The sequence below is a fragment of the Protopterus annectens genome, chromosome 14.part0 (assembly GCF_019279795.1).
Source record: "Protopterus annectens isolate FY-2018-M chromosome 14.part0, PAN1.0, whole genome shotgun sequence".
NCBI classification, from domain to species: Eukaryota; Metazoa; Chordata; order Ceratodontiformes; family Protopteridae; genus Protopterus; species Protopterus annectens.
In genome coordinates, this window is record NC_056748.1 from 419,947,996 (window position 1) to 419,964,946 (window position 16,951).

A 16,951-nucleotide genomic window follows, 5' to 3' on the forward strand; every position below is an offset into this window, starting at 1 on the left:
CCCTGAATACAGCTGCCTGCCATGTGTGCTCCCCAGGCATAATCCGATGCATCTGTTGTCAGTGCTTGCCTGACTGTGGGTTGAGTAAAAGGCTGTCCCTTGTTGAGGTGACGAGCTTGAGCCCACCATTGAAACTCCTGTTGAAGGCAAGGAATTAGTCGTATAACTGTTTCCAAACTTTGACAGTGTTGAGACCATACATTCTTTAGGTACCACTGTAGTTCCCTCATATGCAGTCTGGCATATGGAATTAGTAGAATGCAAGATGCCATGTAACCCAAGGCCTGCAGAATTTTTCTTGCAGGGAGTTGGGTCTTTGTTGCCATCAATTGAAAGTATTGAGTCAGTTGTCCTTGTTTGTCTGGCATGAGATAAGCCATCTGGGCCGTTGTGTTCAAGCTGGCACCCAGGAATACTATCTCTTGTGAGGGCACTAGTTTTGATTTCTTTTCGTTTACTGTGTACCCCAGGCAACTTAATAACTTTTTTACAAACGCCAGATGCTTTAGAAGAATGTCCTTGCTCTCTGCCTGAATCAGGCAGTCGTCCAGGTACGGATAAATTTGAATTCCTTTCTGTCTGCAAAATGCAATTACTGGTGCAAGGCACTTTGTGAAGACCCTGGGCACAGTAGACAAGCCAAAGGGCAGTGCAGAGAATTGATAGTGCACTGAATCAGTTAATCTGAGGTATCTTCTGCAGTTTTGTCTGACAGGGACATGCAGGTATGCCTCCTTGAGGTCCAATGTCACGAGCCAAGCTTTCTTGCCCAGCATGGGAAGAAGCTGCTGTAGTGTCAACATTTTGAATTTTGGAACATCCAGGTAAGTGTTTAGAGAAGAAAGATCCAGAATGGGCCTCCAGGCTTTGTCCTTTCTGGGAACCAGAAAGCGTCTTGAGTAAAATCCTTGTCCTTGCTCCTGTGGTGGTACCTTTTCAATAGCTCTCATATCCATGAGTGCTGTAATTTGTTTTTGAGCCTCTGCCCATTGATTTGGTGGCAGATTTGGCATTCCTTTTAACCTTGGCAGAGTGTGAAAGTGGAACCTGTAACCCTGAGATACAATGTTGAGAACCCATTTGTCTTTGGTGATCATATGCCAATTGTGATAGAAAAGTGCCAGTTTTCCTCCCAAGTGGGCTGCCAAGAGAGAGTTGTTTGGCAGCTGTAGTGGGAAGTCATTGGGGCTGCTTTTTAAATGGTTGGGGCCTGTCTTCCCCTTCTTCCTGGCCTGATGCAGCCCATTGTCAAGGCCTGTAAGGACCTTGTGGTTGACCTCTACACCTCTTGGAAGTCTGTATCTGCCCCTTTGAGGTCTGTCTGTAACTGGAAAGGACCAATTCTTAGTTGGCCAATTTCTGCTAAATCTAGGCGGCTGAACCTGTAAGAAATCCTTCACCGTTTGCATAGATTTTGCCTTATCCTCCGTTTTCTTTAATACCTCTTCTGCCTTAACTCCAAATAACACATCCTGCTGCAGAGATTCATCCAATAATTTTGCTTTAACATGATCTGGTAACGTATGTTCTTTTAACCAAGCATGTCTTCTAATGACAGAGCCTGTAACTGCTGCTCTACAGGAGGCCTCTAAAGAATCAAAACCACAATGCAAAGTATGTTTTCCCACCTGTTCAGCTGCATGCAATAAATCCTGCATTTCTTTAAAAGTAGGAGGATCTGAATCTGGAAGCATTTTTTGTTTCAACTGAGACAGTAAAAATTGCTGATATTTTAGCATGTGAAACTGGCAATTTAAGGCTCTCATTGCTAAAGTTGCAGACGTATATACTTTCTTTCTCCATCCGTCTAATGCTCTGGAATCTCTGTCAGAGGGAACTGGATTCTTGGCTAATGAGGCCTTAACCCCTTTGGGTCACTGAGAAATAGTTTCAGGGTCAGCAGTAGGGCTTTTGTACAGAAATTTGTGTGAATCAGGGACTCTGTAGTATCTGTCAGGTTTAACTGGGGCTGGAGGTAAGGAATCAGGATTTAAGCTGGATTCAGTATACACATCATCCACAATATCTAACATGGGCGTAATAGCAAGGGGTCTGTGTTGAGGTAATAAAAGGAAGTCTCTGAGCCTTTTCTTGGATTCGGAGTAATCCTGGCCTTCCCAATGGAAATGCTCCCTCATGGTATGCAAGGTTTCCCCAAAGGAGTAGTCCTCAAGCGGAGAGGCTGATGGAATTGACTCCTCAGCATCAGAATCCTCATAAGGGAGTAAAGAATATCCTAGGTCTGAGGATGAATCTGAAGAGGTGGACACCTGGTCGGATGAGTCATAGTCTGCATCCTGTCTAGGCTTTTTATCAGGAGGGGGATGGGACCCCATGATCAGAGTGATTAGGTCTTCGACCATTTTGAGCATTTGTTTCTTAGGCATGGAGGCCTGTGCTGGAGAATGCTGTATTTGTTTCTTTGATTTTAAAGCTGGTTTAGACATAGCAGAGGGTTTAATGCTTAACTGAGTAGGTCTGAAAACACCCTCTGAAGCTGCGGGCAGCTCAGCTACTCCGGATCCCTCTGAAGGGGTAGTTTCGGTAGGCTGAATAACTTGCGCGACTGAAGGCCCAGCCATCTCCACGTGGGAGTCAGAGGTGGCCTGTGGTTCTACAGAAGCGGTCGTCAGGGGCTGCGAAGGCACCTCGCTGAAAACCGGAGAACTGGCGACTGGCCTAGAAGAGGCTTCATCGTCAGTTTGGGGCCTCGGATGCCTATCCTTGTCTTTGCGCTTTTTATGTATTCTGGTCGTCGGAAGTTCCGACAGCATGGTATAATTGAATTTTCTACCAAAATAATGTCGGGCAAAATCAAACCAACATTTAATAGTGCGCTTGTTAAACCTAGCACAAAACCGACAACCAGTGATGTCGTGGTCTGGGCCTAGGCATGGGATACAATAAGAATGAAAATCCTTATGAGGTATTTGCTTCCCACAAGAAATACAGTTATTAACTTTTACTGACATTGGTCTGAGGCAAGAAAAAGTTTCCCCAACGGGGTACTTAGCTTTGTAGAAGACTTCGGTTCTGGATTTGGAATGAAAATCTCAGGAGACGGCCGACCGGCACTTGCAAACTGCTTTTGCTTCGGGCACCGCGCGGCAAGAAAGACTGAAGAAAATGGCATCGGCTGCATCTTATATACCCCTGCCACACTGATGTCAGGGAGGAGGCGACAGCAACAGACGCCGGACCAAGACTTTGGAACTCAGGCCAACTGGGGAACCGCCTGATGGCAGGATAACCCAAGAGTAATGACTGCAGCAGTGTAACACGATGATCACAATACAAGCCTGAGGAAGCAAAAGTTGGAATAGAGTCTGAAGGGACAGCATTTGAAAAGTGGGCACCTTCAGCAAAGTGCTGAGATGAGACAGGTCTAGAATCGGCCTCCAACTACTCTCTTGTCTAGGTACTAGAAACATCCTGCAGAAAACCCCCACCACCCTTTGGGACTCAGGCACCTCTTGAACAGTACTCTGAGTCAAAGGGTCTCAAAGTACCTTTGGGGAAAAAGGGAAGTTGTTCCCAAGGAGGCTGAGGAGTGCCCATAAAAGGGTGGCGGGATTTCTACACCATAAAATACCCCTGGCGAATAACAGAGAGAACCCATTAATCCTGAGTAATATGAAGCCAAACAGGAAGAGATAGAGAGAAAGGTGAAGAGAAAGAAGAACATGGCTATGTAGAGCCTGATAGTCAGACTGCACCTGGTTTATCTGGAAAGGAAGACTTCCGAGTTCCCGAAGTCTGAGCAGCCTTAGCAGGAGAAGCCTGCTTGCCACTCTTTTTGCCCATATGAGGACGAGATTGTCTGAACAAAGGCAGGCTTACTGGGGTAGTTTCTCTAAAATTTAGGAACAGGAAAGACAAACACGTTTGAGTTCCTGTAAGGCCTTCCCCTTATCCTGATAGGACTTAAATAAACCAGCAGCAGCTTCCCCAAACAAGCGTTTATTATCAAGAGGGGCATCCATCAACTTAGCCTTGATATCATCAGGTAATGGTTGAAGTTGAAGCCAAGAATACCTCCTTATCACTAAACCAAAAGCAGCAGTCCCAGAACAGGCATCCACTGCATCATAACTACACTTGATGGAATGACAAACCACCTGTGAGGAAGTCCCTAACAAGAAAAGAGCAGAAGTTTTAACCTCAGAGTCTGAGACATCAAAAATAACCTGACAAGCCAGAGAAAGGAGAGCCAACACATACCTGGACATATGGATGTGATAATTAATAGACCTAAAAGCCAAGGAAGCGGAGGTGTAAACCTTCTTACCTAGCCTTTCCATGGTTTTGCTGGTTTTATTAGAAGGCAGTAACTTGAGTGAAGGAAGCAATTAAGAGGGCTTGTCAGAGGCTACAGACACCACTGAGGGGTGGGCATCATGACACTTGTACAAAAAGTTACAGTCCTCAGGCACCCTATAAAACTTATTAGGCTCCTTGGAAGCAGGGGGCAGAGAAATCAGGAACTTTACAGGCATTTGAAAATGCATCCAATAAAGTAGCCAAAACACGAGGAATAGCAGAAGGTTTCGAAGATTCCATATACAGCAACTCATAGTACCTTTTATGGATTTCAGGAAACCTGAACACAATCCCATTTAAAAAACTCCATTATCCTGGAGATTGTGTCCCCAAAAGAAATTTCTTTGGAGTATAAGGACTGTTACATTCCTGTTCCTCAGCCCACAGTCCAAAGGAGAAGGAATTTGGGAAGATTAAGCAAGGGATTCCTCCTCAGAATCCAAGTCCTCCTCAAAGGAATCCTGTTCCCTTGGTTTTTTATGTGGAGTAGAAGACCAAGAGGGAGCTGGAACAGAGACCCCTTGAGGAGGCTTCATTTCCATCAAAGCATTAAACAAACCCTGAGTGAAGGCCTGCCACTCACTCTGATGTCTAGGGGTAGGAGAAACATGTTTAGTTTTTTGTTTCTTCTTTAATGGGACATCTGCCCTGTAAAACTTAAGATAGTTCTAACCCAGGACAGCATTCAATAACAGTAGTAGGGACTTCTTCCCTAACTAAAATCTGCAGAACACCCCTAGGACCCTCTAAAATAATCAACAGTGGTTCCCCCTGAACATCTGAAATGGATGTCTGCAAAGCCTCATCGGACGTGCTGAAAGCCAGATCCTCACCGGCCTCCGACCAAGTCGCAGCAGAGGAATCTGACAACAAACTCAGGCAAACCTCCAGGTTCTCATTCAGCTCAGGAGAAATGTCCAGTGGAGGCTGGACAGCAGAAGCTTCCGGTCTTTAATCTTCCCTAATGGCTCACCCGCAGGGCAGGAGGTTCCTTCCACAGTATCCTTAGAAAGAAGCTTAAGTTGCTAATTCTCCAGATACAGTGCAAGGGAAGAAAGCCTACTACACAGTGTGTTCGGTAGAAAAGCCTGACAGAACAGGTCGTGAGAGTCACCTAAGTAAAATAAACTGTTTGGGCGGTCTTTATGGAGAATCGGTCTCCCGCACTGGCACTTAAACCCTTTCTGGATGACATGAACCCCCACGAGCAACCAAAAGTCAGGAAAAAATGAAACCCCAATGGGGCACTGATCTGTAATGGCTTGAAAACCAGCAAACAGGACATAGGCATTCAGACTGGTGACTGAGAGACACAGTCGGACTGGCAGCAAAGACATAAGCGTTCAGCAAGATGATTGAGACGTGTTGGGACTGGTAGCAAAGTTCTGAGGATGGTATGTCCAGATGACACCTTTATGCCCTACTCTATGCCAGGAGCATGCATATGACGTACGGCATACCTTAAAGCAACAGTAGTCTTGTATACTTGCCGGACGTCAGGCTTCCAGAGGCAGGGAATCCCAGATGTAAGGAATATTGCAACCAGTGAATGGAAGGACATCAATACTTCCTGTGGTAGTTAACATTGGTGGCCATAGTGTATTAGCACAAGCAACTCTCCCTCCTCAGTCACTCTCCCACACACAAGCGTACACACCACATACTCCCATACCTAGCCCTGGTGTCTAAACATCCATAATGTCTTCTTTTCCCCTGCCCTGGTAATTCATGGAGGATTACAGTCAGCCTTTAGTGCCAGACATGCTAGGGCAAAAGCTGTTATCTTAAGAAGTTGAGAGACATGTCTAACATTTGCTGTCTCTGTCCTTCGTTTATCACAAAATGCTGCAGGCATTGCATAATGCCCAAGATATTCAATATATGTAACAAAAAGAAAATTGCTGCATTAACTTATCAGTACAGTTAGCTAAACCATGCATTTATTGTGGCAAGGGTTTAAGGGTGTACAGTTCAAATCTTCAGCCCCCCCTTTTGTACTTTGCTTCTCCGTATTTCTTTTAAAGGTCTATCCCTGGTGTCTAGTAGTGGCAAAGAGGACTAGTATGTACTGAGGGAGGTGACTGGTACAGTGTTAAATTATTTTTGGTGCCTTTTAACTCACATTACTTATCCCTTATGTCTAGTGGTTCTCCACACTTTTTTTTTTTTTTAAATATGTGGCTTTAAGGTACGCCATACTGAGTACCTCTGGTGTCTAATGGTTCCCCCACCCCAGCTAATCCCAGTTCTGTTTATGTGCCTCTCAGGCACTCACTGAAAGAGTTATCCCTGGTAGCTAGTGGCTCCACCCACTCTGCAGAGGCTGCTCGTTAATCTAGCCAGTAATATGGAAGTATGGCAAGCACTCCAACCCACAGGCAAAGGAACACCCTCCATACCTGATCACACTCACAAACCTGCCTGAATTACTCCCTAACTCTCCTAATCACAATCTTCTACACCGGCAGGCAGACAGAGACACACACATGCTCAAGATCCTCAATATATGTATAACACACACACACACAAATGCAAACATGCAGTCCATCGCACAAACACATGCACACACAACCTAACCCTACCTTGCCACTAAACTCCCCAGCACTTACCTCTATTGTGATGGATGATGTTCCCTACCATGCAGTACAAGGAGCAGAAGTCCTAATCTACACAGCCAGCAATTCTATGAATCGCTCAATGTGTAGATAAATTCCTGTTGGCAGTTCCAGGAGGAGAGCACATGGCTAATTAGCATATGCCTCTCCTTCCAACAGCCTCAATAGCAACTAGCATGGCCACCGAGACAGCCCATGGAGGTGTTGCACAACTTTATGCAAAAGCAATGTAGTATGGCTGCGTATAAATTCAAAAAGGTTACCTTGAGGTGTAGAGACTGTATACACCTCACAGTAACATTTATGAATCCCGCCAGTCATTTCTTGATGGTGAGCAGTAACACCACAAAAACAGGAGTCAGGAAAACAACGCTTGTAAAATATTCAGCAGTAAAAATCTCTGCACACAATGACTGAAAATAAAGGCAAGTTTACCATTCAAATAAATATCAGGTTTATTAAGAAAAAATGTTCAAAATTATTCTTACAAGTATAGCAAATTTAGCATTTCAGAACAAAATGCAAGCAGATTCTCCAAATTTAACAGGATTCCTACATGCAGCTGAATTTAGCCATAGCCTCACTTGGCAAAAAGTACTAAATGACAAACAGTAAAGTCAAACTCTTAGCTAAGAAAGATACATCTTTTAAACAAAAACCAAGAAAATGTGGAACTGCACAAAGTAAACCAAAAATCCAGAAAAGAAGTGCTAAAGCACGGAGCGGAGACTCAAACACAGCGTTAAAAATGTATTAAATCCACATGGAATGAACACGAACAAAATAACAGTTGAAGCATGAACGCCTTCACTACAATGACATGCGTTTCCGTCTTATTAATTTAGACTTCGTCAGATGACCAGTGTATAACGGATGTACCTAATATTTATATAGAATTAATTTAACAAGAACCAATAGGCTGAATACTATCTTATTTAAAACCACCAATAATTTTGCAGTTTAAACTAATTGAATACTATTAAAGTTCAATCTCCATTTTTCACTAATAATGTCATAGTTAATTCTTGAACATTGTTAATGTACAAATGTATTAAAAACATATGATTACCCTACATATGAATTCAATTTATAAAGTATTTATGCATGATCTAAAAAGATAGAAAATATATGTATGCTTTAAAAATAAGCATTTAGTAAACAGTACCATAGAATTACTTATAAAGTGTAAGGATACATTGCCATCTGGTGGCTATTTTGATTAATTACACTGCTTTGCGTCTCAAAGCTTAGCTGACCTTAGTTTTAATAAAGGTAATATTGATACAGAGTCATTCAAACCAGGGGGGCTTCCTGCCTCGAGGGTCACTTGCCACCATAACTCTCTAAATTCAATCTTTTCTTCCCAAGGGCCTCCCCTGATATCACTTTTAATTTGTTCTAATATCATAAAAGAAAATTTTGATTTTAAGCATGTCTTTGAATGCTTAAACAGGGCGTTAGTGTCCTTACCCACTGTTATATCATACGTGTGTTCATAAATCCTTCTTTTTAACATTCTTTCAGTATTCCCAACATAAAAGGACTTACAAACTACACAAATGACTAAATAGATAATTCCCTTTGATTCACATTTGTAGTAATCAGAACTATTAATCCACCTATTCCTACTTTCCAGGTAGTATTTGTCTGTATTCATAATATATGTACATTGTGTACAATGACCACATTTGTATGTACCTACCTTATTTCTATTAAAATTAACTTTATATTTATTTTCTGATATAGTTCTGATAACTTTGTGAATTCTTACATACCACTTTGTGGAATTTTAAATATATTCTCCAAGTCTGTAAGGGAAACAAATCTCTCCCATACCTTTAAAAAAATGTTTTTAATATTGCTATTTAAAACACTGTATTCTAAAATCAAAACTTGTTGATAATCGTCTCCAGTGTTTTCTTTATTTACATTAGCCCCATTAGTTTGTTCCCTACATTTTTGGATGGGTTTAAATTTATTGCTTCTTCCTTTTTCTACCTCTTCTCTCAGATTTCTAATCACATTCAAGGGGTAGCCTCTTTCTAGGAACATTTTTTCCAATAATTCACATTCTGTTTTAAAATCATTGTCAGAGCTAGTCATGCGACACCCCCTTACAAATTGCCCCTTGACAATATTTTTCTTACAATGCAGGGGGTGTGCACTCTTGTAATGTAAGAATGAATTACAAAAGGTTGATTTTCTAAATATCTTTGTTTAAAATTTTTTCTCCACCTTATATACCTCTATATCCAAATACTGCAAACTGGAATCAGAAATTGTAGATGCAAGTTGTAAAAAAATGGTTGTATTATTCATATATATCATAAATTAATCAAATGTTTCTTTACCTGCTGTCCAAAAAATGACTATCATCCAGAAACCTACGATAAAGTGTCCAGCAGTCTTTAAATTGGGTATTTAAAAAATATTTCTCTTCCCATTTTGCCAGGACTAGATTAGCATAGGTTGGGGCACAAGCTGCGCCCATTGCAACCCCTTGAATCTGTTGGAAAAATTCCCCATTAAAATATAGGAAATTATTTTTCAATATCAAGTCCATTAACCAGACGTTCACTAGTTTTTCATTCTGTGTTAAACCCTGGTCTTCATAGACTATTTCCTCAAACATTTCCATACCATTATTGTAAGGTATAGAGGAAAATAAATCTATAATATCTATAGTTATAAAAAGTAAATTGTCATGATATAAATCATCAGAAATTTCTCTTAGGAGGTCCCAGGAGTCTTTTAATATAAATTTTCTTCTTAACCATAAGCTTTTTAATTTTGTATCTACATATTTGGCCAAGGAATAGGTTTTTGATCCCTCTGCAGATAGAATGGGTCTTAGTGGTGGATCACTTTCACATTTATGTATCTTAGGAATGCCGAATATTGTAGGTATTCTTGGTTTATCAACTTTTAGATACATAAAGGTGTTATAGTCTATAAAGGTCCTCATGTAACATATCCCTTAAACCCATATCTATTTTATTAAAGGCTATATTAACCTCATTTTTTGAAACACTGGAGTATCTCATTTCATCCCATAGTATCATGTTCATCTTACTTTCATAATGTATAATATCCATAATCCTTTGTCTGGTTTCATCACTCTAATATGGGTGTTTCCCTTTATTTCATACAATAATTCTCTTTCTTTATTACTTAGATTAACCTTGTATTTAATGTTTGTATGTTCTTTTCTCACCTCTTTTTCCATGACTTTTTCCAGATTTTTTAACTGAGGATGTAAGGGTGGATTGTATATAGTCTTACGTTTTAATTCTGTATTTTAATTGTTTTGTCCATAGGGAACATGATACTCAAGTTGACTTTTCTTAAAAACAATTTAATATCCAGTAACGTTTTGGTAATATCTCCTTTTTTGAATGGGATAAATTTTAAACCCTTGGAGAATAGTATAAAATGTTCCTTCTCTATACCTATATTGCTAAAATTGTAGATAGAAAAATTGTTGCATGTATTTCTAATTCCATCCACTATAATCTCATTGTTGTAACTTGTGGTAAGGTGAGTATTAATTAAAATCTCCCCCTCCAACTTCTCCTCCCCCTCCACTGAAAATTTTACTGTAGGGGCCCTGCTTGTTCATCAGCATTTCGGATCTCCGCAAAGGCGAAAGGCTTGGTCATAGTCCTGGTCCTCTTCTTCATGATAATGCCTTTCATTTGCATCATTCTCCGGAATGGATGCTTCAAAATTCTGCCTATTTTCATTACTTTGCTTCAAATATCTATGTGAGGGTTTGGGGTAACTGTTACCATCATATTCCTTAATATCTCTTTCTAATTTCTTTAATTTTCTATACACCAAGTCCTCACTTTTATTATCTATATCTTTTCTAATATTAAAATAATTTGTATTTCTCTTCTTTAATAGTAAAACTCAGGTCATCTTTAATACACTGGTCTAGTTCTTCTATATCTTTCTGTATTACATCTTGACACCTTATGTTTTCTCTAATAAGTTTCAAAACATCCAATCCACACTTATTAAAAACTTCAATAAGCTCATTGTGAAATACAGAACTCATAATCACATTATTGGGGAACTTATAAACACAAAGTTCCTGGACTATTTCCCTGGATATACATTCTTTTAGATATTCGTTTTCTATAGCCAATGTCCTGTATTTAAACATTAATTTAGCTAATTTGTCCAGCTTTATCCGATAAGAATGATCTGAGGCAAGATGTTTGTTGCCATTACAGTTAATTTTAAAAGTATATTTAGTCCGTAGCCAATCTTTTGTTTCTTTAACAGTTTTTACAATACCTGTAACCTTAGCTGTTTCATGTGGTAATTTTTGACCCGTTTCGACACTCGGGCCTTTATTCAAACAAACTCCTTTATCCACTACTTTGAAAATGTTGGGGGTGGATGCAGCATTAAAGGTTCCTCCATTAACTTCAGCAGGGTTGCCAACGTGGTTAAAAACACCCATAAGCTCCCTTTACCTAGTGTAAACAGCTTCTCTCTGTTCTCCCAAACGTTCGGTTCCTGAAGAACGTTGTTTAGCTAGGTTACCATAAAATCCCCACCAACGATTGGTTAAGCGGGGTTAACAGATCAATCAATTCAGTAAGTTGACCAATCAACTTACGCAATTGGCCTAGTTCATCCTGCCCTTTCGGGTCAGGAAATGTTTGTTTCTCCATCTCCGTTCCACTATGAAAACCAAAACCAAGAAAATGTGGAACTGCACAAAGTAAACCAAAAATCCAGAAAAGAAGTGCTAAGTAACGGAGTAGAGACTCAAACACAGCGTTAAAAATTTATTAAATCCACATGGAACGAACACGAACAAAACACCTGAAGCATGAACGCCTTCACTACAATGACATGCGTTTTCGTCTTATTAAGTTAGACTTCGTCAGATGACCAGTGTATAACAGATGTACCTAATATTTATATAGAATTAATTTAACAAGAACCAATAGGCTGAATACTATCTTATTTAAAACCACCAATAATTTTGCAGTTTAAACTAATTGAATAGTATTAAAGTTCAATCTCCATTTTTCACTAATAATGTCAGTTAATTCTTGAAAATTGTTAATGTACAAATATATTAAAAACACATGATTACCCTACATATGAATTCAATTTATAAAGTATCTATGCATGATCTAAAAAGATAGAAAATATATGTATGCTTTAAAAATAAACATTTACTAAATAGTACCATAGAATTACTTATAAAGTGTAAGGATACATTGCTATCTGGTGGCTATTTTGATTAATTACATTGCTTTGCATCTCAAAGCTTAGCTGACCTTAGTTTTAATAAAGGTAATATTGATACATAGTCATTCAAACCAGGGGGGCTTCCTGCCTCGAGGGTCACTTGCCACCATAACTCTCTAAATTCAATCTTTTCTTCCCAAGGGCCTCCCCTGACATCACTTTTAATTTGTTCTAATATCATAAAAGAAAATTTTGATTTTAAGCTCGTCTTTGAATGCTTAAAACAGGGCGTTAGTGTCCTTACCCACTGTTATATCATAAGTGTGTTCATAAATTCTTCTTTTTAACATTCTTTCAGTCTTCCCAACATAAAAGGACTTACAAACTACACAAATGACTAAATAGATAATTCCCTTTGATTCACAGATCAGAACTATTAATCCACCTATTCCTACTTACAGGTAGTATTTGTCTGTATTCATAATATATGTACATTGTGTACAATGACCACATTTGTATGTACCTACCTTATTTCTATCAAAATTAACTTTATATTTGTTTTCTAATATAGTTCTGATACATTGTGAATTCTTATATACCACTTTCTGTGAAATTTTAGATATATTCTCCAAGTCTGTAAGGGAAACAAATCTCTCCCATTCCTTTAAAAAATGTTTTAATATTACTATTTAAAACATTGTATTGTAAAATCAAAACTTGATAATAGTCTCCAGTGTTTTCTTTATTTACATTAGCCCCATTAGTTTGTTCCCTACATTTTTGGATGTGTTTAAATTTATTGCTTCTTCCTTGTTCTACCTCCTCTCTCAGATTTCTAATCAGATTCAAGAGGTAGCCTCTTTCTAGGAACATTTTTTCCAATAATTCACATTCTGTTTTTAAATCATTGTCAGAGCTAGTCATGCGACACCCCCTTACAAATTGCCCCTTATCAAAAACGTATTCCTTGGCCAAATATGTGGATACAAAATTAAAAAGCTTATGGTTAGGAAGAAAATTTATATTAAAGGACTCCTGGGACCTGCTAAGAGAAATTTCTGATGATTTATAGCATGAAAATTTACTTTTTATAACTATAGATATTATAGACTTATTTTCCTCTATACCTTACAATAATGGTATGGAAATGTTTGAGGAAATAGTCTATGAAGACCAGGGTTTAACACAGAATGAAAAACTAGTGAACGTCTGGTTAATGGACTTGATACTGAAAAATAATTTCCTATATTTTAATGGGGAATTTTTCCAACAGATTCAAGGGGTTGCAATGGGAGCAGCTTGTGCCCCAACCTATGCTAATCTAGTCCTGGCAAAATGGGAAGAGAAATATATTTTAAATACCCAATTTGAAGACTGCTGGACACTATCGTAGGTTTCTGGATGATATAGTAATTTTTTGGACAGCAGGTAAAGAAATATTTGATGAATTTATGATATATATGAATAATACAACCATTTTTTTTTAAATTTACATATAAAATTTCTGATTCCAGTTTGCAGTATTTGGATATAGAGGTATACAAGGTGGAGAAAAAAATTGAAACAAAGATATTTACAAAATCAACCTTTTGTAACTCATTCTTACATTACAAGAGTGCACACCCCCTGCATTGTAAGAAAAATATTGTTAAGGGGCAATTTGTAAGGGGGTGTCGCATGACTAGCTCTGACAATGATTTTAAAACAGAAGGTGAATTATTGGAAAAAATGTTCCTAGAAAGAGGCTACCCCTTGAATCTGATTAGAAATCTGAGAGAGGAGGTAGAAAAAGGAAGAAGCAATACATTTAAACCCATCCAAAAATGTAGGGAACAAACTAATGGGGCTAATGTAAATAAAGAAAACACTGGAGACGATCATCAACAAGTTTTGATTTTACAATACAATGTTTTAAATAGTAATATTAAAAACATTTTTTTAAAGGAATGGGAGAGATTTGTTTCCCTTACAGACTTGGAGAATATATCTAAAATTCCACAGAAAGTGGTATATAAGAATTCACAATGTATCAGAACTATATTAGAAAACAAATATAAAGTTAATTTTAATAGAAATAAGGTAGGTACATACAAATGTGGTCGTTGTACACAATGTACATATATTATGAATACAGATAAATACTACCTGGAAAGTAGGAATAGGTGGATTAATAGTTCTGATTACTACAACTGTGAATCAAAGGGAATCATCTATTTAGCCATTTGTGAAGTTTGTAAGTCCTTTTATGTTGGGAAGACAAAGAATGTTAAAAAGAAGGATTTATGAACACACTTATGATATAACAGTGGGTAAGGACACTAACGCCCTGTTTTAAGCATTCAAAGACATGCTTAAAATCAAAAATTTCTTTTATGATATTAGAACAAATTAAAAGTGATATCAGGGGAGGCCCTTGGGAAGAAAAGATTGAATTTAGAGAGTTATGGTGGCAAGTGACCCTCGAGGCAGGAAGCCCCCCTAGTTTGAATGACTATGTATGAATATTACCTTCATTAAAACTAAGGTCAGCTAAGCTTTGAGATGCAAAGCAATGTAATTAATCAAAATAGCCACCAGATGGCAATGTATCCTTACACTTTATAAGTAATTCTATGGTACTATTTAGTAAATGTTTATTTTTAAAGCATACATATATTTTCTATCTTTTTAGATCATGCATAGATACTTTATAAATTGAATTCATATGTAGGGTAATCATATGTTTCTAATATATTTGTACATTAATGTTCAAGAATTAACTATGACATTATTAGTGAAAAATGGAGACTGAACTTTAATACTATTCAATTAGTTTAAACTGCAAAATTATTGGTGGTTTTAAATAAGATCGTATTCAGCCTATTGGTTCTTGTTAAATTAATTCTATATAAATATTGGTACATCTGTTATACACTGGTCATCTGACAAAGTCTAACTTAAGACGAAAACGCATGTCATTGTAGTGAAGGCGTTCATGCTTCAACTGTTATTTTGTTCATGTTCGTTCCATGTGGATTTAATACATTTTTAACGCTGTGTTTGAGTCTCCGCTCCGTGCTTTAGCACTTCTTTTCTACATCTTTTAAACAATCAGAACAGATTATATTTTATAACATTAGAAAATCTACATATCTGAAAATGGATCTTACAATGAACTTCTACAATAACTAAACTCACCTGTCAACAATAACATTCTCAATCTATTTAAATCTCAACACAGTCCAATGTCTTCTTACCTGAGAAGACCTCACAAAAAGTTCCTGAATATCTAGGTCATCAATTAGGAGTGTCCTCCCAACACGATGTACTGCCATGCTGACATGAGATTTGCTGTAAGGTATCTTCAAAAGCTTTTTAATATTCTGAAATAAAGAAGTACAAATCTGAATTTACAAAGCAGCAAAATTCACATTCGTAACTGCACCAATTAACTGTACTATATCACTAGCCTATACATTAGGAGAAACTTTAAAGTAATAGGAAGGTCAGCAATAACTACCAGGCTATCTAATGCATGACGAAGAAATCTGCAAAGCAAAGTGCTGCACTCTTTTCATAAAGAAGTCATACTTTGTTACAGCACCAGTTGATCTAAAGGAAGGAATTTCCTAGAAGGCTGATACTGTTGGGATTGCCTTCTCTTTCCATTAGCATTCAGGATAATTTTCCATATATTTCCAAACTCAGGGATGAATGTGCATCTGCAACAATACACACCACGATGAAAAACAAAATACTTAAATAGGTGCTTCCCTGACCACATGCCAGTATGCCTCCAGCAAGTACTCACCAGCAAATCAACAATGAAGACTTGGAACGCCACTCTTAAATGACATTCTAATACATGCAGATCCAATCTACTGGGAATTTTAGTAGCAACGACTGACTATAAAGCCTTGGGCAGGTAAAAGGGTATTCCTGACTAATAAAGGAGGAGCCTTTCTATAGATCAATACAATAAGAATGATTCTGTTGTATAGCATTAAATACTCACAGTCATGGGTCCTATGATTTTGGCAGAATCCTAAACTATAAAACCACCACAGAGTAAAAGCCAGAGAATCGGATTTGTTGCTGCCTTAACAAAATGCACTCTTCTTTTGCCCCACAAAGGGTTTATTATATTCCACAACAAAATGTAAAGCAATGGGCCAATCACTCAGACAGGGTTGCTTATTCACTGGTAGGCCTTTGTTCCCTTTCTTAACAGAAACAGTTTAATCAGCTTGATTTCTTTTATTCGTTTTGATTAATATCTCAGATGTCTGTACATGACCACATAAAACAAATACAGCGTCACCAGCATTTTAATAACATCCAAAAAAGACCAACAGTTGAACAGACTGGTTAAAGGCTACTGCTGCTACTACTTTGAGCATAAAACTGGGCTTAGTTAGACTGACTCCATAACTGTGGGAGCAAAGAATACTCAGCTCCACAGTAATGTATTACTACTGTAGGTAATAAACATTCTTGGTTTTAGGCCTTTTAATTTATACTTGGTATGAACCTAATTTTATAATAAAAAATTCCTTTAGTTCACAATGTTTGCGATATAATAGTTGGTTAGTACAATAACTGTACTAGCTAAATAATTACTCCACAGCTTTCTATTAAAGCAAACATGAAATCTAACCAAGAAATGAGAGGTCATGCTATTTATTAGCATGACTTCTCACCTATACCCTGAAAACAGACTAATAAAACATTTGCACTCAAACCATACTATGATCTTTAACCATCTATCTCACAGTTTTCTTTGCAATCTCTAAGCAAATGACTTGGGGATATTCTGATTTTCA

General features: G+C 38.0%; 1 protein-coding gene across 1 annotated transcript in view; it reads right to left on the reverse strand.

The window, feature by feature from the left end:
* Positions 1-16,149, reverse strand: part of EDRF1 (erythroid differentiation regulatory factor 1) — a 1,512,804-nt gene extending 1,496,655 nt beyond the window's left edge. The window contains exons 1-2 of the mRNA XM_044055563.1: positions 16,144-16,149; positions 15,386-15,511 (exon numbers count right to left, since the gene is read on the reverse strand). Coding sequence (XP_043911498.1) covers positions 15,386-15,511; positions 16,144-16,149 — 132 coding nt within the window. The remainder of the gene's footprint in view (positions 1-15,385; positions 15,512-16,143) is intronic.
* Between the last annotated feature and the right edge of the window lie 802 nt (positions 16,150-16,951).